Source organism: Halyomorpha halys, unplaced genomic scaffold (genome assembly GCF_000696795.3).
Source record: "Halyomorpha halys isolate HHAL.00 unplaced genomic scaffold, Hhal_1.1 Scaffold82.1, whole genome shotgun sequence".
Lineage (NCBI taxonomy): Eukaryota > Metazoa > Arthropoda > Insecta > Hemiptera > Pentatomidae > Halyomorpha > Halyomorpha halys.
This window is the reverse complement of record NW_027109449.1, coordinates 660878-684267: the sequence shown is the minus strand read 5'-3', so window position 1 is coordinate 684267 and position 23390 is coordinate 660878. Positions and strand designations below refer to the sequence as shown.

The window sequence follows — 23390 nt, the reverse complement described above, 5'->3', positions numbered from 1 at the left end:
TCAATTATCTCTCATCATCTTTAATAATCGTTTTAAGTTAAAAAAAAAATTCTTAAATAGCACAGAAGATTTTTAAATAATCAATTAATAGGCTTAGGTTTTTAAAATACCGGACTAAAATTTACCAAAATAGCTCTACAGCTGGTCTCGTGAGTTAATCAAAACTAAAATATCTCAAATAGTAGGAGTGTTGAGATGAATAAATAGATGGTAATTTGGACAAATGTTGTTAAAAAACCTCTAAAAGAAAATATATTCGATCTAGTTATTTTTGATTTTAATAACTATTTCTGAAGTAAATATTGTAAAATAATTAGTAATCCTTTTTTAAATAAATTTTATATCATAATATAATAATTAATGAATTCCTAACTTATTGAATAATATTTCAAATTCGGCTTTAGGAAAAAAATACGCTTCAGAAGTTTAATTTTTTAATTGGTTTAATCATTCCATTGGTAGTTAAACCAAATCAAAAGTTGGAATTTTGGAAAATTAATTTCAAAGATTTAAAATAAATGTGATTTTACAATTCTCGATACTACATTTTATACGAAAAGGAAACTATAAACATATTTTCTTTTGTTTTTAGGACAGAGGAAAGCGGAAAAAGCGTCCCTCAGGCATAGTGTTGCGGTGGATCCCTCAAAGATTGTAAAAGAAGCAACTGAGTAAGTCTATTTATTTTTTTTTTAAATTACAACAAAAAACAACTAATTTAATAAATATATTTAAAAAAAAAAAAAATAAAAAAAAATGTAAAACTAATAACCACCAAATTCATCAAAATTAATTGATAAAAAAAACTTTTTAAGTGTAAACTGCTAAGTCGGTTTGAGTTTACTAGGTCATATTCACTCCTTAGGTATTCACATTTTTTATTTATTAATAATGATAACGCTAAGAAATCATAAAAAAAATAATAATAAAAAATAAACAAAGTAATCGATCCATTTTATCATAAAATAATTTTGTTTTTCTTAAACGATTCATTAGCAAATTTAGATTTAAAGTTTGTTGGCCACAGAATTTTGCTGTCTACTCATACAATAGAAAGGGCAGACCGGCAATTTAACAAAGAAAATTATCTTTATGATAGACATTTCAACTCTCAACGCATAATAAAATCTTTATGGAAATTTAATTGAGAATTAAATTTTTATATATGAGATATATTATGTAAAGTGATACTACAAGAGCCCAAGAGGAGAAAAAAGGCAGTTATCTCAACCCAATTTTTGATTACTTTAATGAAAACTATGTATAATTACTAGTCAAAATTGATGAGTCTGCCAAGTATAGGTAGGAAGAATAAAGAATGGCGGCTGTTTCAAAGCGATAAAAAAAATTAATTTCTCATTCGGAGCTCTATATCTTAAAAAGTAGGAATAACACAAGAAAACCTAAGAGAACGTCATTTAAAGAAGGGTAAATTTGGTAAAATATGAGCCCTAATAGAGATATTTACATTAAATAGTTTTCGAGATATAGCTTTTTAAAAAGACATTTCATAAAAAATGTTGTATGGGACGTACTGAAAGATCAGTAGTTAGTAAATTTATTTAAAAAAAATTATATCTCAAAAACCATTTGACGTACAGATGTCTATTAGCACTCAAATTAAAGCTAGTTTAATGAGCGATAAAGTAGTTTATGGTGTTTATCTTCGTAGGAGTGATAGTTTTCAGGTACTTTTCTAAAATAAATTGATTTATAGTTGTTCGGACAAATTTTCATTTGCCAAATTTATATTCATATGTGAATATCATAAAAACTACTGCCCCTACGAAGATAAGTGTCATAAACTTTATAGTCAGTTAAATTTCCTTTGTTTTGAGTGTTGGCAGACGTATGTGCGTTTTATGGATCTAGAGATATATTTTTTCAAAAATCCAACTTCTTATACAAACAACTAGAAATTAGCATTTTGTGAGTGTATTTTGGCAAATATCATAAAAACTACTACTCCTACAAAGATAAACATAATTAACTATTTTGTAAAAAATTTAACTATCTTTAATTTGAGCGCTGGCAGACATCTGTACGTCCAATGTTTTCTGAAATGAAATTTTTCATATATCTAACTTATTGTCCGAACAACAATAAACCAATTTATTTTAGCAAATATTATGAAAATTACTATTCTTACGAAGGTAAAGGTCATAAACTTCCTTATAGTCCATTAAACAAACTTTAATTTGAGTGCTAATAGAAATCTGTATATCACATAATTCCTGAGATATAGATTTCTCAAAATAAACTAACCACTAATCTTTCAGTAGATTTTTAAGAAATTTTGCTTTTTAAAAAGCTATATCTCGAGAACTATTGGACGTAAATAGCTCTTTTAGAGCTAATATTTCAGGAAATTTACTCTTCTTTAAATAATGTTCTCTTAGATTGTCTAGTGTTGTTGGTAGTTTTTAAGATAAAGATGAAAAATTAATGTATTTTTAAGGTTTTGAAACAGCCGCCATTTCTTATACCCCCTGCCTATACTTGGCAGACTCATCAATTTTAACTATAAATTATACATAGTTTTCATTAAAGTGATCAAAAATTGGGGTGAGATAACTGCCTTTTTTTCTTTCCGGCTCTTGTACTATTAATAGTCTAACAAGGTATCAGAGATAACCTTAACCATTACTGGATTTTTTACCATTGACAAAATAATTTTTAAATATCAAAATAATTGGGAGTAAATGCAACGTACCTAGACATTATAAATTTATGATTTCTTCACATATAAGAATCAGTTAGTTTGTGAAATTATTTGGATAATATTTTAAGCATGTAAAAAGATTAAACAGGCACGTGAAATGTGAAATATTTTTTTTAATCATCATAACAATTTTTATATTTAAATAAATACTTTTTTTTGCTTATAACGTGTGCCTCTAAGCTTAGGTAGCTTAAAACGGATTAGATAATGTCGAATAAAATATAATATTAAATAAAATAAAACATCTTTGTTGTTTTTATATAATTCATCAACTGGTTTTTAAAAAAATATTTTTCTTATTTCATCTAGATCTTTAGCAATGTTAGTTCATGATTGTGAAAAATATGTTAACATTAGTGAAAACACATTTTTTTTATTTGTTAAACATTCTTGAAGGATTTATTACCGAGATCGACAAAAAAAAAGTTAATTCAGCTGAAATTTGGGGATAGTTCTGTTTAAATATGAAACGAAAATCTTTATAGGTTTGAAAAAATTATTAATAAGTGATATTATTACAATATATATTAAAATTTTTAATTTAGGCTAAAATTATAATAATGTTTATTATTAAATACTTTGAGCAGGGTACCTATGACAAATATTTTGTTAGTATTTTTGTTGTTTTATAAATGAAATAATAACGCACAGAAATGTGTAAAATACAGAGTTGTAATAACAGACCAATATTAAATTTTCATAACTATATTAATTGAAAATTTCATTATTAAAACATTTCGGACCACCGACACCTGGTCTAGCTGAATCGGCCTGTGATTTGGAAAATATTTTATCAATTAAATTATATTATCATAAGAAGGCTTCTTCTACATTCCTGGATGTTATGTGAATTTTCTCACGGAAGGAATTTATGCAAAAATTCCAGCTTGTCCAAATGATAAAGGAAGACAAATTTAACATAAAAGGAGTTTTAACCTATCTCCCTTGAAGAATTTTGACATGACAAGATTTCAGCCTGTTGCCTGTTGCTCTGTTAACGTTAGTTGCCATAAGGGAAGTCAACCGTTTAGCGAAAGAACTAGTTTGGGACCCCTCAAACAAGTCTTCCGAAACCATTCCCTAATTAACAACAAAAAGAAGTTCATCAAAAATAAATTTATATTTTCGGAAACATTCCTCTCCTTTTAGCACTGTATAAAAATAAATTGGATTTATTTCCATTTAAATGAAGTATACTGCAATAATTTGTGTTTTTATAAGGCTATTATATTTCCCAATTTATCTCGATTTTGACTAATTTGTAGCAGTTCTATTATTCAAATTTTATCATATTTTATAAAGTTTTTTTTGCGTTTATATTACTTTTTCAACTAACCATAATACTGGTTAAGGTTAATACTCTTAACTCTGTTCTGGAGGGATATATATTGCGGAGCATATATATGCATCAACTGGACAGTTGTTGATGATACTCCAAATGTGTGAATGGGTCAGAGTTTTGCAGAAAAATAATGGTTCCAAATAAAAAATCTATGATTTTGGAGTTTTACCTAGTCCTAGGTATTGGTTGATGGCAACTCGAGAAAATCTAAAAGGATCATTTGAAACTATAGCAGTTTTATTTTAATTAAATATAATGTATATGTTTTATATTACTAGTTGACATCGTAGAGGAAAATAATTGATTTGTTGTTTTTTGAGTGACTCATGATTCAAACTTAATTCTTAGCACCGGACTTTGTGAACCCAAACCTATTAATAGGTAAGAAATATATCAGTTCATTCATACACACGTATCAAATATTACAATAAATCCTATTTACAATTTTAAACGGAAAAATTGTCTCAAAACATTTCATTTTTCTAAAATTCCTTGCCTAAAAACCTCTATTCACTAAGTTCCTACAAAACCAAGAGCCTGAAGGCTGCAGCTGAAAATCTTTCCACAGAAGTTTCGGGCGACTCTTAGCACGCTTGCACCCTCTGTTGAATTAAAACTGGTTATTTTCAGTGATTCGTTGGCTATACCAAAAGCTTTCATTTTAGTGGTGATCTTAATCTCCCATTTTAACTGTCACAATCATGTAATATCCAGTCAGAAAAATATATCTTAATGACTACACTTTATAATCATAACTTTGGGATGAATTTTATTGAATATTACTTCCTAAAGTTCCAGAGTTCCTAAATTAGTTCCTAATTTGGATACTTTAAATTTTATTTTAATACGTGTAAACGAAATAAAACAAATTGAAAATCACAGATTGCATAGAATAATCTGAAGTAAATAAATTAGGAATCAAGTTTCCTGCGGGCCAAAGTTTTCATTCTGTAGCACAACCACGAAAAAAAAGTCAATCCTTCCAGGCCGGAATCGAACCGCCTCTGCTGCAGTTGCGAGGATGCTCAATGAGGGCGGCTGAACTCCCTCGTCTACAAACGCCCTGTTCGTTTCGGTATTCATAAAGGAATTTTCCTCGGTTCACTTAAAGGAATTTTTTTTCTATGGTCTAATAATAAATTATCACACCCACTACTTTCGAAAACGTATATTCTTTGTCACAATTATATTTTGAGAACGGCTCTTTTGATTTAGCTCGAAGGAACCTTTTGCTCAAAAGCAATTAACAGAAATTTATTTAATCAGTGGTAGACATGATCCAGCATTAATATGTTTCAAGTATATGTATTTTCTTCACTTAGCCAAGCGAAAAATTATTTTTTCTGAGTTTTACTTTTTAACTGAGTTTAAACAACGAGCGTGCAGTAGGTTTAATTCTCGAACGGCAAATGATTAAACTGAAATATATAAAAGGTCGTATTGTGTAGAAATATACAGAACAAGAATAATTTCCAGAAGGAAGAAAATAAGCGAATACAAAAATAAGAAAGATATACTGAATCATGTAATTGGCATTTTTTTTAATTTAAGCTATCATTAAATTGGCATTTTCGTCCGCTAGAATTTTTGCTGAATGCCGAAAAAAACAATAATACAAGACCAAGATGGTGTAGGTTAGTCATAGCGACGAAATATTATAAAATTATACAAATAAAACAATGTCTTGTTTTCTTAGTTTAAAAAGAAAATGGAATTGGGATACTAGCGGTTGATATTATTATAGAGGATTTGGCCGGTTATTGTAGGGTGTGAGAGTAGTGAAAGGGGTCGCCACCCCGTTGGTTGTTAATTAACGGTAATTGGGTGGAAGTGTTTACGTGCTGACGCTGGGTAATACTGTTAGTTTTAAGTCCACTTTTGTTTTCCCTGTTCTCGCTCCATTGTTTTAATAAATCCGCTTACCCTTTGTTGGTTCCTTGCGCCAAACCTGGGCAACGAATCTTTTATTAATGCGATTGTTCTCCCCTTCCAGCTTCCTTGATCAATATTTCGAGATTATAAAATAACAATTATTATTAATTAACCAATTATAATTACTAATAATTATGAGTTTTGAAGAGCGCTACAAATATTACTTTAATCTTTACGAAAATATCACTGGATCTCATTTGCTGCGATTAAAATCACATTTTATTTATCTTCTGTCTTTAATTTACTACATATATGGAGAAGAAAAACGAATGAGAAAATAACATTAGAAACAAGAAATTGATTTTGCTGTTGTTATTAGTCGACTGTATTTGAAAATTAATTGTAGATAATTGAAATGAATTGAAAGAAAAAATCTAACGAATAGTTTACCATATAATTCTAGGAGGTGGCCACGAGTGTTGGGTGGAATGTTCTTTTGTTGCCCAACTTATATCAGGGAAGACGCGTTATCCTACTGGTTACCAACTTGTTCGAGACAGAGTGAAGACTTAAAAATTTATCCCGAGGTCCACCTTGAAATAAAAGTCGACCCGGCCAGAATTAGAACCGGCACCGCTTGTCGTACGAGAATGCCAAATTTGTGTATCAACATGCTCGATGACCCACGATCTCTTGTCATGTTTTTATTTATGCGGTATGCGAAAATATCTTGATGATCATAATCGCTTGGTCCTAGAACGGAATCACACATACCAGGAGAGTGTCCCAACACCTTGGTCCATCCGCGGCATACAAGACAGAATAAATAATTATTTGTGTCTTACTCACTGAGGTACCTCTCTCTCCTATAGTGAACTATATTGGTACAATAAGTGTGCATTTACTTCAGTTTATCCCTTCTGAAAGATTTAATAGCTACTTATTGATACGGATTAGTCGAAATACATACTCTTCTGGTCCAAACTAAAAAAGATATATGTTGAGGACATTCTGTAAAATGTCCGGATTACAGGCACTATCTGCCGAGATAGGAATTGACCTGACCCGAATCGGCTCTAGTCTCTGAGTCTAGGCCGATGACAGTTTTACTCCCTTCGGTTGATATATCTCTGTTGACTCTGCTTCGGCTATCGGCCAAGACCTTTCTAAACTGTCTCTTTTTATGTTCCACTCTCATTTCATCAATAACATAATATATATGGTAATTTGTGGATCTTCTGGTTTAGTATTGTTGGGCCTGGCGTGTAATAAGTGCTTTATACAGAATTTCCACTTTTAAAATATACAGAAAGATTCTTCGATTCTAATGACCAGAGGTTATAGAACAACTTAACACATAAAAAACATGTCAGCAAGTCTACAAAATACTTAATTTAAATATTCTCAGTTTCCATTTTTTTTTTTTATTAAAGTAGACAATTTTTTTTTATAATTAGATCTCCCAAAACATATTTTTTGTTTTGTTATATTTATAGTGATTTAATTCAATTTAAATGAATTAATGAATAATTTATATCTTAATTTGTTTTTAAATATAGCACGATACATAAAAATGCCGAACTCTAATATTTTTCTCGCAAGTGAAGCCATCTCTTCACGTTATCTGTACTCCCCAGCCTTGAATTGTATTAGTTCTTAATAAATAAATAATAGGAGACAGCAAAAACATTATTTTGATATGGATTTTTGGGTGGAACATGTGAAGAGAATAATGTATAAGTGTTAAAACTGTCAGTTGATGCAAAATCTTAATTTGATATATGGTTCTGCAAATTCTATAAAGAATATATTCTAAAATAAGGATCAAAAGATAAATTTTAATCGTATGAATATCTTTATTCAGGGAAATGAATGAATGAATAGACAATCTGCGTAGTAAATGAGTAAACTTTTACTAATCACGTGGAACTAGACATATAACTTATTCATAAATGAGTATAATATTTTAATATAAAAAAAAGCCCAAACAAATAATTGTTAGTGCATAAAATGTCAGTAAATAATCAACCAGTTAACCTTAAAAATTCAAGAAACAGGAAGCGCTGCAAATTATTACACATGATTTATTATTTGAATTAATTATTTTATTTTATCAGTAAATAGCAAATAGTTAAATATTTATAGTGTCCACTCCCACGACTTTTCTAATCGGTTTGGGTTAAAAGTCCAATACTCAAACTATTCTGTATCTTCATTTATATTGGTCCATTAAGATCTGAGTGGGGGAATATAATTATCAAGCGTTATGAAGGATTTAATTTTGAAACCCTGAGGATTTCTAGGGATATTGAAACGTTTACTTAAAAAAAAAAAAAAAAAATGAGGAAGTGTATAATTTTTGTTTTTGGACGATTTCTCATTGAAAAGACTCAGTTAAAAAAAAACAAAAAAAAAAAAAAAACATAATTTATTGGGGTCATATAAATCCACACCAAAAATTCTTCCTTACATTAACAATAAAAGTATACCCTTCATCTGAATTTTTATTTTGAGGATTATCGGGATCGGTAATTTTATAATCATTTCATTTGTAATATATTATTTGTTCTGTATATTGTGGTCTGTTGTTGTGCTATCTTTGGGAATATGTTCTGAGCCGCCTGTACTAGCGATGACTCATTAGTCATTTACTTGTATTTTTGACACACCTATCTCAAGAATAAAATGTTTCTGAAAAAAATAAAAATTTTCATTCATAAAAATAATAAGAAAATATACAAGCACAAAAAATATAAAACTAAAAAAAAAAATATAAATAGATAGAATAAACAGTAAATAAAGAGCTGAGGTACTATGATTTACGATTTTTGTATTTAATTTTCCAATTTTTTTTTTTTGTTTACCATATTTTGATGCTGATTGACGCGAATGTGTATTCATTTTATTGTTACTTAAATTTAATTTTCTTTGTCTTGTACATTAATTATTTTTTATTCATTCATTTATTATTAATTAATTAATTAATTATTCATTCATTTATTATTATTTGATCAGTTTTATTTTATTATATTTTTATGTAGATTTATATAAAGATTATATAATTTATTTTTTATTTCTATTCCGTGAGTACTATTGTTATCATTTACATTTTTTTTCCATATTGTATTTTTTCTTTTATTTTTCTGTATTTGTACATATTGTATGAATAACTATTCGAGCACTACTACTTAACGCTCGTAATTTGTGGCAGATTTTATTAATTTCCATAAATAAAATAAAATAAATTAAAAAACAAATTGATGTTTTGATGTCAAACGACCAGCGAAATTTCAGAAGCAAATCCATTCGTCTCGAAACGTAGTTCATTAATCACCAATAAGTAAAATAATTACTGAAACAGTATAAACAAAAAATAAAATCACAATATGGACATACAAACAAGATGGACAGAGAGAATAAACAAACATACTAATGATTCACTAGTTCTAAATTGGAAATCAATATGCCTAGATTTATATGACATTGTATAAGGGATGTAAAAGTTCTCCCATGCCAATAGAAAGAAAAAGTGTTCATTTCATATTATATTCTTACTTCTGAAATAATATTTCAAGTAATTGTCATAGAAATTTAATAATATAACTGAAAGTTAGGAAAAGAAAAATAATTGACTAACCTAAAGCAAAACCAAGAAATTAATTAGTAGTCTCAATGACTTCTTTTTCTATCGCCCATGGCATTGAGCATATCTTCTGAGATCGTCGGCTGTCGCCTGAATTATCAGGTCCGGAACGCAGTTGTCACTGTGGAATTCCTCGTAATTCAAAGTTCTCATTCCTTTTCACAGAAGTCTCAACAGAATTTATTTGTAACTGATATTTTATAAATCTAGATAATTACTTCATGAATCAAATAATAATTCGTAGAATTTACCCCAAAGTTAATGCCGAAGGATTGATTGCTTTTATTAAAAAAAAAATCTTTAATACTTATAATAGATACCATTAATATTAGTTCCTTTGATTTTTATAAGAATTTTTCGAAATAAATATTGTAGAATTTATGAATTATGGGATATGCTTCTTAAGAATAGGTTTTTTTAAAATTTTTATTTTGAAAATAGAATGGTTAATATATATTTAATTTTAAAAAATAATTTTTTGTAAACATCTGTTTTATTGTATGAATTACAAATATATATATATATATATATTCCGCTAATACAAAATAAATTGAAATTAATTTCTTTTTAAGGCTTTCCTTTCCAATTGAAATACTTTTTAAGAAAATTCAATTATATTAAAAATTAAATTAAAATTGTTTGAGAAATGAGGCAAATATAGCTTAAAATCGTTCTGTTCTTTTTAAATAGAATACATCCAAAGAGTCTTGGGCATATCTTCCTAAATCGTCTCTGTCGGCTAACTTATCGGGTCCGGAACGTATTCTAATTTATAGCACTTTTCTTCAAAAATACTTTACATTGTGTATTAATAAAATTCTTTTCTTAAAAAAAAAAAAAAAAATGTTTATAATTTGTACTTGAAACCATTTTGTACCAAATATCATATTTTTAAATTGTATTTGAAATATATAGGGAGATGGTCAGGGTTGCGGTCAAAAGAGAAACAAAAATAGTTTACAACTATTTTTGTTAAATAGTTGTAAACTATTTTTGTTTCTCTTTTGACCGCAACCCTGACCATCTTCTTATATATCAATTTATACGGTCAACTATACATTCATATATGTATTTGAAATAGTTTTTTCCAAAATACTTGACAGTAGTTTTTAATTGAAATACATTCTCTTCAAAATCCTGAAATATTTTATGTTTGAAATGCTCATTTAAAAAGTATTTTGGATCACAAATTCATTAAAGGATATGTATCATTTACGATACCTCCTACGATTTGTTTTAAACATAGGCTGGAAGGAATCGCCTATTTATGAAAACATATTGCCAATTAACACGCGACCGCTTATTTAAATTGCCTGATTAAAAGGGCAGGGTACTCTTAGGGGCTTAAATAATTGATGTAGATTGGCTATAGTACCCTGATTAGATTTATTAATGTGATGACCGCGCTTTCCTTTAACTGAGGGGATTAATAAAGCTTCATTAAATATTGATGTGAATAGAATCAATATACTATAGTGTAATAAACAATATACATAAAAACATTATTTACTTTGTAAGTTTTTATTAAATATTTTTTTGTACATGAGCTTTAATATAATCTAGTCAGCCTGCTCTACCCCCTCTATCTGTCTAACTTGACGCATTGTTTTCCGATTTGCGGGGTGAAGTCTGAGATATCTTTTCTTTATTCCATTTACGTTTTCTGCTTAAATATATATATTTGATATATAAGTTCATACTGAAATTTATCCGACAAATCTACAATGATTAATAATTGTTTAACAAAGATATAGGTTTATTTTGTTTCTTATTACATTTATGACGGTTTTCTTCCATTTTACTGTTTTTATTTTTATTTATTTTTCCTCGACATTTCGGGACCATTTACCGATCTTTAGAATCTCTTAAAGATGGTTTCAATATTTTGTGCTAATCTGGATCAATATTTTTTGTATATGTAATATTTAAACATTGAGCATTTTTTTTTTATAAAAATATCTTTTTATATACAATAAATATATTTTCCTAATATCCTTGTTGATAAAATTAAATTATATGGCAATGTAATATCTTTGTCCTCAATAGTTTCAAACCCGTTTTCAATACTTTGAGAACTTCCAAAATGAAATTTTCAAATACATGTTCTCATATCATTTTTTTTTACTTTTTGTGTGAATCTTATGTTTTTTTAGGAGCAATTGATGAATAAATAAATGCACTTTGAATATTGAGAAATGGGAACAAAATTTCAAATAGAAACAATTTTTTATATAAAAATATTTAAATAACAAAGATTTTTAATTATTATGCATTAAAGCAGCAGTTTCCGAATTCCTGTCGCTATGGCACCTTTGAGCAAAAAAATGTATATAAAATATAGAACGGTGGAATAAGAAGAATTGAAGGACAAGAAGAAAAAAATGCATAATTGCACAAGAAATGCTGAAATTTACCGTATATTTGTTTTTTTTAATGTTTTGAGAAAGTGGTAATTGCTTGCGGCAATCCTGTCATACGCTTGGGACACTTTAGGGTGGTTTAGGAAAAGGTGATTTAGGAACCGCTGTATTAAGATATTGATATATTTATTTTGATGTCTTCATGTTATAATTAATCGTCTAAGAAAATGGAAACAGTGTGGTTTAGCTACCTTATATATTAGGAAAGCAACACTGGATAAATAAGGTGTTATAAGTCAATGTAGGCATAATTTAATGTGTTAAATATTTTTTATAGAAACTTGAATGTTAATTAGTTCCTGTAAAAAAAATCATCATCATATAGAGTAACGAGAAAGGTATGTATCAATTGATATGTTCCCAAATGGTGAATATTCTTTATTGATAAAGCACATAAATTATCTTAAATATATTTTACTTAATTTATTTGAAAAGATTAACTATAAACAATTGAAATTTATATTATAAATGAAAAAAATTAGATTTAGAACGAAAGAGAAATTAAATGAGAGATATTCACGTAAATTATTTTACTATTACATCTGACCCACATCTAACCAAACAAATATTTTTTTTTCCGAGTTTCCCTTCTTCCGAACACAAAATGTAATCATATAACACTTATTCAAATCGGCCCGCATACATCTGCCAAGCGATCCGTGCCTCAGTGGTGCTTAAAAAGCGGGGCAAAACATCAAATTGAGGATAACTTTTTTCTCCCCTTGGGAATATATCAAAGACCTCATTGCTCTGGCCGCTGTGGTGCCTGCTCCCGATCAATATACCCTCGGTCCCTGCTCCCGTTCTGTCTTTTCTTCTTGTCGCTTCGCAACTTCTTATATCTTCAAGAGTAATGAATCTTGCTCTAATAAAGTCATTAATGTGCTAATAGTGTGTGAGTGTGTGTGCCTATGTAAACAGCCTCATTTGAAGGATTTGAGCTACTGAGTTTGACAAGACACAAGTTAAAAATCGGATTTTAAAAATGGCTTCCTCTAAAGCACCTATTATCTTAGTTGAATTGATTAAAAATTAAAATTAAAATTATTTGTTTGATATAATTAGGCATCTAAAATTTTTATTTGTAATATAAAATGGATAAATATATCATATGAAATAATTTGACAATTAACTCAAGAAGAGAGGATTTTTTCCAGGTTGAATACACATTACCAAAACTGAGAGTAGTAATATAGACATATTATATATAGTTAGGAAGCAAAAGATTTTAGGAAAAATAGTATTAACCACAAAAAGTCATCGAATTTATTGAAGAATATCGAAAAACGCATAAAAGATTTGTTTTATCAGGAGTCCCTACTGGCCGACACAAGCGCAGTTGGCTTTCCGTTTTGCCTGTCTGATATTGTTTTCTTTGTCATTATTCATATTAAATAAATATCTTTTGATTTTATTTGACCTATACCTAAGCCTTTAGTTTACAGGAGAACTCCATAAAATCATTCTCAGTTTGAATATTTTCAATATTAATCCAATAGCGATTTAACAATGAATAAATGAGTAAGATCACATTATACAATTTTATTATTAAATTTTAGTGTAATGTTGTATTTTGGTATTTCTGTCATACTTTAAAATAATTTTTAAAATTTACAAGATATATTATTAAAAGTATTTATCTTTTTTATTTTATTTTATTTTTATACCAGATCGGCCTGGTGGGCATTACATGGTTGATATAACTTATATTATAAATATTTTTTAACAGTTGATTATGAGGGGGTATAGTCATACAAATGACAACCCTAACTATATAAAATGTTCTTATTAAAAGAAAAAAAAAGAAAATAAATAGATAAGAATAATGATTCTTAATAAAAGAGGAAAGTAAAATTAATAACAAAAAATAATAATATTGGTACACTTAAATAAAACAAACAATTGTCTTCTAATAGTAAAAAGGAACAAGTTAATTTGAAAAGGGAAGAGAGAAAAAAATAATAATTAAAAATAAATAAATAATAATAATGAATGAATAAAAATAATAAGTAAATAGAGGTAGTGTGATTATGAATTAATTTTATATTTATTAAAAATTTATAAAATAATGTCCTGCAGCAATCTGGGCTTCAGTCTTCGTGTTGAGGTTGGGTTTCCCAGGTTGTAGGAATCATGAACCGTTTTTTGATATAATTCTCTATTGACTCCATTTGTAATTCGCGATGCCATTGGCTAAAAAGTATTTATCTAAAATCTGTTGAAATAGAATTTAATCACTTTGCCAACTAAAAGATTCAATTGGAAAACAATCGAAAATTTATTTTAGCGTAAAGTAGTCTAGTTAGTGAAAGTTGTATGATGAGCACATCGCATTAGATTTTTTTTTTTATTCTAAAATGATTCACAAATGCAAATTTATTATCATTACGTACCACTACTAATAATTCCGTACTGACCCCAGCTATGGCAGAATGGCCTTCCACTTAAGACTCGAGCGAGAGATGCAGTTAGGACAAGTTGCAGATAGTGCATTACTCAAGCTGCATCTTCCCTCCCAATACAAACTATCTAAGGATATAGTGCTCCTTGCATCCCTAAACTTATCGGCAATTAACGACCTGTTACTTCCTGCGAACTCCTGCTTAGGGAAGCTGTTAATATGTTTCCATTCTAATTTACCATCATACGATAAAGCTCTGCGATAAAATTAACATACTATGTTTTAAGCAAGTACTATTTCCATTCGGGGTTCTGAGTCTGTAGATATTTATGATAGTCAACGTCTAAGTTTTGAAATTAGTCAACTTTTTTTTTTGAGATAACCAAAATTTCCGGATCTCATAAAACGAATGTATTGTCAAGTCATAGAATCTTTATTAATTTAAATAGGAGATTCATTAAAAAGACATAATTTTGTGGTTCAAGAAGTGCATGCAGTGGATTGAATATTTTAAAACCTATGAAAATTATATTTTCAGAAATAGAGGACTTTATTAAAGGTGTATGACCCTTATATTGTGCTTACTTACAATTTCAATGCGACGTTCACAATTTTATGCAAGATCATATTTTTTTTTGTTTCAAGACAGGGAAAATTTAGTGGGGAATGCTCTCTTAACTTGTGTCTATGATTTTATTTTTAGAAGTATTTTCACAAAGAAAATTAATTTTAAAAATGTAATATTTTAAAACTTCACGTTATTTCTTATCAGGAATGTTCACCATTATTGATTACTTCTTTATTCTATATCATCCCAACAATGAATAAGTCTTTCCTCATTATCAAGTGTTTATGTAAAAATATTTACAATCAACAGTTTTGCAATTAAAATACAGTTAATATCAATATATTTTGCAATAAAAATATTTTATTCCGTTTATTAATGATTTAATTATCTATAAAAGTAAGATTTCTGAAAAAAAAAAAATGATTATTTGACATTGTCGATATTTACATTACATACTTCTCGCCCGTAAGAATAATAAAATAATTAAAACACTTCATGTCACAGGAAAATCAAAAGAAAATGCGATTATAATCGCTGTTGGAAAGAAAACAGGAAAATCTCCTTAATTTTCTTGTAATATAATAGGAGGAGGAAATTTCCCTTCCGTGTTTGGTCTTTCGTAACTACCCTTTATTTTTATGTCTATATTTGGCTTTTTCATATTTTTTAACAAGAATTGTTTGGTTTTATGTTTAAATAGACCATGCAATATCTTAGTTGCTGTTTTTAAATACACATGCAACGTTAAATAGATAGGATTAGCTAATCTAAGTTATATTTTTGAGATATTCGTCACTCTAACTGAGAGGTGCAGCTGGTTAGTAAGTTAAAAATTGACACTTTTCTTGTTTCTCACATTGCTACTTACATAGCAATCCGCACATTACTAAAATGTGAACTCTATGATTTAAAAGTATTTAGAAAAATACATTGATACTTTGGCAAAGAAATACATTCTTCATAATAACGCTGATAAAGTATTTCTAGGAGGAAGCCACATTCGAGTTGAATTTATTTTCGATATAAAAGGCAAAGAATTTTTTTTTTATTTCATTTTTTCTTGGTGGTTTATTTTTTCAAAATATTTCTATATGTTTACTCCAATATTTAATCCTCTCATTTATCAAGTGGCATTAATAATTTAGAGGTAAAATGATCATAAGAATTAACTAAGTTTATTGTTTTATTATATCCCTGTTTGCTGAGTAAATCTCTCGAAAAAATTCAATTTGACCTTAGCAAATGAAATTATTATGATTTATTTGATATTGCTCAATCAAAGCAAGATCGTTATGCTCTGTATGATCAGTACACGCATTTAGTAGAGGCTTGATTGTCTGGTCCAAACATCAATAGACCCTGCGTAGGCTTGGATTCCAATCTGCATATTCAATGTACAGAGAGACCTGCTTCAGTCGGTAATAAATTGGAATCCACCACCAACTGGGCCTTTCTCATCCTGTAGTAATTTCCAACTGGTCGAATCTTACTTATTTTCCAATTTGAAAGACCCTTAACAGAGTACGGTGATAGAGTCACGAGGTGAATCATGGTTCCAAGTTTGTATATTGAGAAAAAAAAGACACTAGGATAAGGATTTAACGAGAGATAATGGGATTTGTTGTGTGAATTATAGGGAAAAGAGGACTGAAAACGGAATGTTGCCCCGCCTCCGTAATGATGCGGCTTCCTGGATAAAAAAGGAGGTCAGCGATTCAGTCCTTTAAATCACTTTTCGCGGCATTGTTTTACTTAATGACAATTTTGGAGCATTATTGTTCTTGTTAATCATCGTTAAACGAAGTATTTAAGCCGAGTTTGGCGATCTCAGGGTAAGAATATGTTTTAGCTCTATGATGTAAATTTGTTAACTGTGCAGCTCCTAAAAATTCTACAATTCTTATTTAATGTTCAATATTTCAAATATATATTACTATTATATTATATCGGCCATTAGTGACAATTAATCTCATGAAATCTAGGAATAAACTACGGCAGAGGTTGGTATTATTAAATATTTTGCTGGGATCCCAAGTCGCTATCAGATCTGCAGAAATGTCTATTTAAGGTGGTTTAATCCTCTATTACAGTGGTTCCTAAACTGGGATGCCTCAAGCGTATGCCTTGGGTGTCTTAAGCGAATGTCCATCTTTCAAAATATTACAAAAAAAAAAAAAAAATAGAAAACATGTAACATTTGAAGCATTGACTTTGCACTATTTTATACTTCTTTTTTCTACATATTCATTCGCTTTTAGGATAATTGTGCCGCAATTTATTTTTTTTAGCTTGACAATAATGCCGCAAGTTTTTGGTTGATTGTTGGGCTCGTGTTGAAATTTTAGTGATTTTGTGATTGTCGAGGAATAAATCTATAGACCAAAGAAGGCGAAAATTGTAACTAAAAGTTTTATTTTTCTGTTGCTGTATAACTTCGTATTTTAGGGTTTCTCGAGGTGAGAAAAACAAATATAAAATTTATTTGTGCTTAGAATACAACAGTTTAACAAAATACATATGTTAATGACGTCGTAATGCAATTGTGATAGATCGTGTGGCTTTCCCGATCTAATCGGAGGTTTCTGTTTTTCCCTTTGTTATTCTTAAAATTCTTTAATATTATGTATTTATCCATTGTTTATTATTACTAACAATGAGAACTGTTTATTTTTTACTAATAATAGAATTTGTTTATAAAACTTTTAAAAAATCCTAATTTATGCCCTGTCAGACGATTTTATCGAGGTTCAGATCTACCGTATGTTAAATCCCACTTAAGTGCTCATCGATCCATCAATGTTAATCAAAATCGTTAGAGCTGTATTCGAATAAATCGAAAAACTGTTAAAAATCGATTCCTTGAAGTGACATTTCCGGCCGGTCGATTCAATCGACAAATTTGCTGTCACATCGCAAAAATATTCCCGCTATAAATATTTAATTTCAGTTTCATACGACGAGGACCAGGAGTCAGAGGACCTTAAAAGAAGCATTTCAGTCGAAAACTGGAATTATAAATTTTGGACAATAATATATAATCCGTACGTAATAAGGGAAAAAAAATATGTACAGGTGCAAATAAAATTATTGAGTTAAACATAAAGCTATTTTTTTATAACTTTATAATAATTGTTTTTTATTTATGTTGTTATTTTATAATTCGATAAATCTGTCAAGTAAAATTATTTTTAAATTGAGCATCGAAATCTTCATATTTTAAGCAATTTAATAATACTTGACTAAAATCAAACTAGTATTAGTGGCGGGAAAGAGGGAATTCAGTTTCCCCTCTGCTGGGGGCCAGCCTGGCTCGGGGCCTCCAGTTCGGTGCCGGCCCGGCTCATCGCTGGTTGTGTTCGGACCGCGCTGTGTCCATTTGGATCTAACTGTCAGCTATACTTCAGTACGTCATTATCTTATATATTTTATTATTTATTAGTCATATTGAATAATTATTAATCAATATAAAATAGTAAAGAAAATGTCCTTGGTTAATATTTGCAGTGAAAACTAATGTATGTTTACTTTCATAAACATCTGGATTTTCATATAATAATGAAATGTTATTAGTTTTTTTTTTATCATTATTGTTACTGACTTTTTTTTTAATATAAACAAATTTAAAAAGTAATTCGATGGATATGAAAAAATATATTTGTCAAGTACAAAATTAAATATTTCTGTACTCTGAGTTTCTTTTGAACGTTTTATGTTTAATAGCGGATAGCGGGTGGGTTACTCATCCAAGTTTACTTTAAGAGTTTTAAGTATTCATAACAAAAAAAAAAATTATTTTTCTCTTATGAGTATTTGGATTAATATGAGTTCATAGTTTTGAAAACTTATTCAAAATTTGTGCAAAAATGAAATTCATCCTTGTTCGAGGAATTTTCGCCGCCTGCAAAAAGGTGGGGCAGGTGTGGTTGATAGCCAAGATGTAAACCTATTTTATAATTAAAATGATCATATTATTAATAGTTTAGGAGGCCATTTCTGTTTTAAAACTAAATTTTAGTTTTTATTTATTGGTAAAAATGTATACTTAATTTGCATATAGAAGTTCTTACATAGTTGGAAGGTTACGCCTACCGCCGCCCATATGTGCTTCGTAAAGTGGTCATCCCACTATGTCCTAGTGAATTCAACTTTATTTATTTTATTTTTTAAATATAGAAAATATTATTGCTGCTAGTTAGTTCTCTTATCTACTTTTGAAATAATACCATCTTTCTTTAAGGTAATTCTCTTCTCGAAAGAATAGGATGAGAGTTATTGATTGCTTGAGACTATTACAATTTGCTAGTGAAGGCGACGAAGAATGTAAATAGGCGGCACGAAGGAGCGAATGAAAAAAAAAATAATAAAAAAGAAAGATCGAACACTCAATAATTCCTGAGGGATCTTCCAAGGTCGGGTTAATGAATGCTCTGCCGTTGGATAATTGTCATTTGGTGTTTTTGTTTATTCTCAGATTTCTCTTCTTTTTTTCTTACTTATTTATCATCATTATCACTTTGTTTGACTCTTTGGGTTGGGATCATCTACAAACCGTCTGCAAAGATGAGTCGAGGTGGTCATCACGTTAAACAACATTTGAGGGTAACTTTATAAAAGATGTCACAGCGGTTTTGTAGTATCGAAAATATAATATTCCGAACAGACTCCTTTGTTGGCTTTCGGCGAACATGTTAAACCGAATTCGCCTGTCGAGAATATTAATGGTGTCATTCTTATTTTGAAAGGTGTTTCCAAATCTCCATTATGTTTCGATATATAAACTTCCTGTTTATTTTATATATATATAATAAGTCTATGTATATTATATTCATCTGCTTCAGCGTTTCCAAATCGTAAAATAGAAAACCTATACATTATATTATGAAAACTTTATATATTTATATTATAATTAATCTGTTTTTTTATTTATTTTGAACTTATGTCTGCCAATCTATGATTTTCTGTTTTGATTTTTTTTAAAAATGGAGGATTTCAATTAATAGTATTTATAAGTGTCAAAATTTCTCCAGAAGTGTGACATTTATTTGCCTGATTTTATTTTTTTTTATCTAATAAACGTTTCTTCTGCAATTAGAATAATAAAATTATTACTATATCAGAACCTTTGAGGCAAACTCAAATAAAAAAGAAAAGAAAAAATATTAATTATCAACCAAAACCACAAATAAATTAATATTAAGCATTAAAAAATAAAGTAATTCATGTCCATTCTTTTTTACGTTAGTGTTATTGTTAAGGAGTAGACGAATTCAGTTCTGTAGTAGACTTTAAGTAAGGACTTAAGGGTGGAAAAAAAAGAAGAGTAATTTGTAAGACACCTCATTAAATTAATGATGAAAAGACTACCCCCCCCCCTTTTAGAATTATAATTAATTGAACATGTTATAAGCAAGGGCAGCATTGAGTGGGACCCCACCCCTTGGCCAGCTGCAAATTCTGAGACCAATGCGCATCCCTTTCGAAAATCTTTCCTAAAACTAACATTAACTAACTTATTTTTAAATATTGTATTAGATAAACACAAGATTAGTAATGTGAAATATTGCTTCTTTTTTTTTAATAAGACACATTATAAAAATTAAAAAAAAAAAATCAAAGCGTTGAACAAGAACAGAATGTTGTACCAGCGAACAGATGTGATTATTGTTTTGTTCTTTTAAACACGAAATTGTTTTTGTTTTTTTAAATAAGGAATTTTCAATCAAAACTCAAGATATCCAGTTGTCAAAAATTGTTATTTAAAAATTAATATGAGAGCATCTGATGAAAATGTTCAACTGTAACACATCTATTTGACATGACAAAGTTGAAATTTTGCAATAAACTGAATAGGTTTTAGCTGTAGACTTTTATTTATAAAAAAAAAAAATTACTTTTGAAAAATAACTCAATTTTTTAAACTCGTCCTAAATCACATTGAATTTTCTCACTTCTGATTTTTAATTTATTAATTTAAAAAAAAAAAATTGTCCTTTAGTACATCTCTTATGTACAATGACCATTGTACCATTGGTACCAAAGGGTACACTCTTAAAATATTGTATAAAATAATTTTACTACAGAAGGTGATATTAATTAGATAATCAGATAATGATAACTTCACAACATGGAAATAGCAGTTATATTTATTTTTAACAGATTTTTTCCTAATATATCTGTTTAATGTGGATAGTTTCTTTTATTGACGTCCTGAAGCGCTTGCAATGGTTGGTGTAGGTAGCTTATAAACAATCTTGTTTTTTACTATTTCATATTACTCTTTCTTCCTATTCAGCATGAAGGTGTCACTCCAATATAAAAAAAAAGAATAACAATATTAAGTTTAATCTTGGCTGTATAAGACAATTGGGATTAATTAGGTAGAATGTTGATAGTTGTAGTAAAATCCATTACAACTTATTCTTAACCTTCAAGAAAGGAATGTTTGGGCCTAAAAACAAATTGTTTTCGTCCTCCAGAAAAAAAAAAATATTCATTTTCACCAAGCAAAAGATGTCGTCTGCTCCCTCTTGGACTAAAGCTCAACTTTTGTTGATATAACAGTTTCCCCCAAGGATGTTAGGGACTGTAAATATTTTAATGTTTTAATCTTGTACAACACCCCGAAAGAACTGAGTATTGACTTCCTCAAGATGTAGTACAATGACATTGCTAATGAACCATGATTGGTCAGTTATAGTAATAGTTCTAACTAAAAACCTGAACAAAGTTATAGCAACCATAATTAGAAAATTCACAACGTGGCCATCTGAGCAGAGATGTGTGTAAATACATGTCACAAAAAAACTGCTTTTACAATAAAAAATATGTAATATAAACATATTTGATATAATTAATAATTAAGTGGACTTTTCGGCCACACAAAGTACGAAGACATGAGTTAATGAAGCTGTTATGTTACAACCAGTTGAATCGGAGAAAAATTTAATTTAACGATTTTTTTTTTATTCAATTTTTAACTTCTGAACACTACTACAGTTTACGATTCAAAAGAATTAAATAAGCTTCTATATATGATGGATTATTTAAAATATTGTGTTAAGTAAAAACCTATATTTTTCTACAATGTTACTGAACTCCATCCTCTTTAGTGTTAAAGATTAGTGTTTAAGATAATTACATGTTAGAACCAACCACGTTTCTGTACCTATATGAACATCGATAAAAAAATCGTATTAATCTCAATGAATAACGTAAATAAAGAAATAAATTATGAAAAAGAAAATTTAGATTGATTATTGAATTTTACGAAACATTTTAAGATATGATTCGTTTTTATAAATTTTTATTATTATAAATAATTTATATATAAACATATTAATATATTTTATTGTAATTATTTTCTTATAAAATATTCAGTGGCTTTCATATATAGTCAATTGAGAATAATTGGTTACAATGTATACATTTGATTAACTTAAATTTTCTCCACTGTGAATGAAAGGAAATCCCTGGGGAGAAGTAGAGTAGAAAGGGGAAAAAATAGGTCAGGCTTTGACATAAAAAAGAAGACGGAAGATTTCCTGTGGAAATAGTTGTTTTTGTTTTATTTTTCCGTTCAATGTTGAAAAAACCTAAAGAAGAAACATCATAGAACTGAGTGCTTTTTTTTTATTTTTTTAATTTTATAAAATCGTGTTTAATTGATACGTTCCAGAGTTTTTCAACAATTTCTTATTTATCATTATTAGTTTATGTTTTATTTACTTGTAAAATTATTCATATATTTTTAAATTATTGTTTATAGCATACCATTTACCGCAGTTTTTTCATTCAATATGAAATAGTTAATTGTTGATTTGCTCTATATCAATTTACAAGAGAATTATGAGATGAAAAAACATTTTTTTTTTTTTTGCTTTACTAAGTTTTACATTTTTATATTTATTGCACTGATCGGTTTTATGACGTTATTTTATTATTGTGACGAAAGTCATATTATTGTTTTTTTTTTGTTTATCTTCAACTACAAAAGGATGAAACTTAATGGAATAAAAATCTTAACTAATATGTATGTTTTTGACACCCTCTTGATCCAAAAATTATTTCTTGATATAAAAAATATATTGTTTTGTTGTCCTCATTTTTTAAGAACATCTCGGTTTACTAAACCACTGAGCCAATTTTAACACAATGTAGTCCAGTGTCCCCAACACAGTTTTGGGGTTAATATCATCCACAAAAAAGTTATTGGCAGTCAAAATCCAACAAAACCATAACTCGGCCTTATAAAACCCAGCTTTAGTCAGACTTTACAGTTTTATTTTCGTTATACATAAACATTATTTTCAAAATTCATATTGAGAAATAGTAAAAAATATTTTAATAGAAAGGTTTTTTATTAAAATTTAATATATCCATTTCTCAGCTGTAGTCTTTTTTATTTTTTTTTTAATAAACTAAA

General features: G+C 28.5%; 1 protein-coding gene across 2 annotated transcripts in view; it reads left to right on the top strand.

The window, feature by feature from the left end:
* The window catches only part of LOC106692992 (breast cancer anti-estrogen resistance protein 3 homolog), a 203358-nt gene that overhangs the window by 50334 nt on the left and 129634 nt on the right, over positions 1-23390 (top strand). Inside the window, exon 3 of one of the 2 annotated variants that reach the window (XM_014439290.2) lies at positions 593-671. In XM_014439290.2, coding sequence (XP_014294776.1) covers positions 593-671 — 79 coding nt within the window. Of the gene's footprint in view, positions 1-592; positions 672-18297; positions 18372-23390 lie in introns of those variants that run through there. The other variant, XM_014439291.2, reaches the window with a different exon arrangement.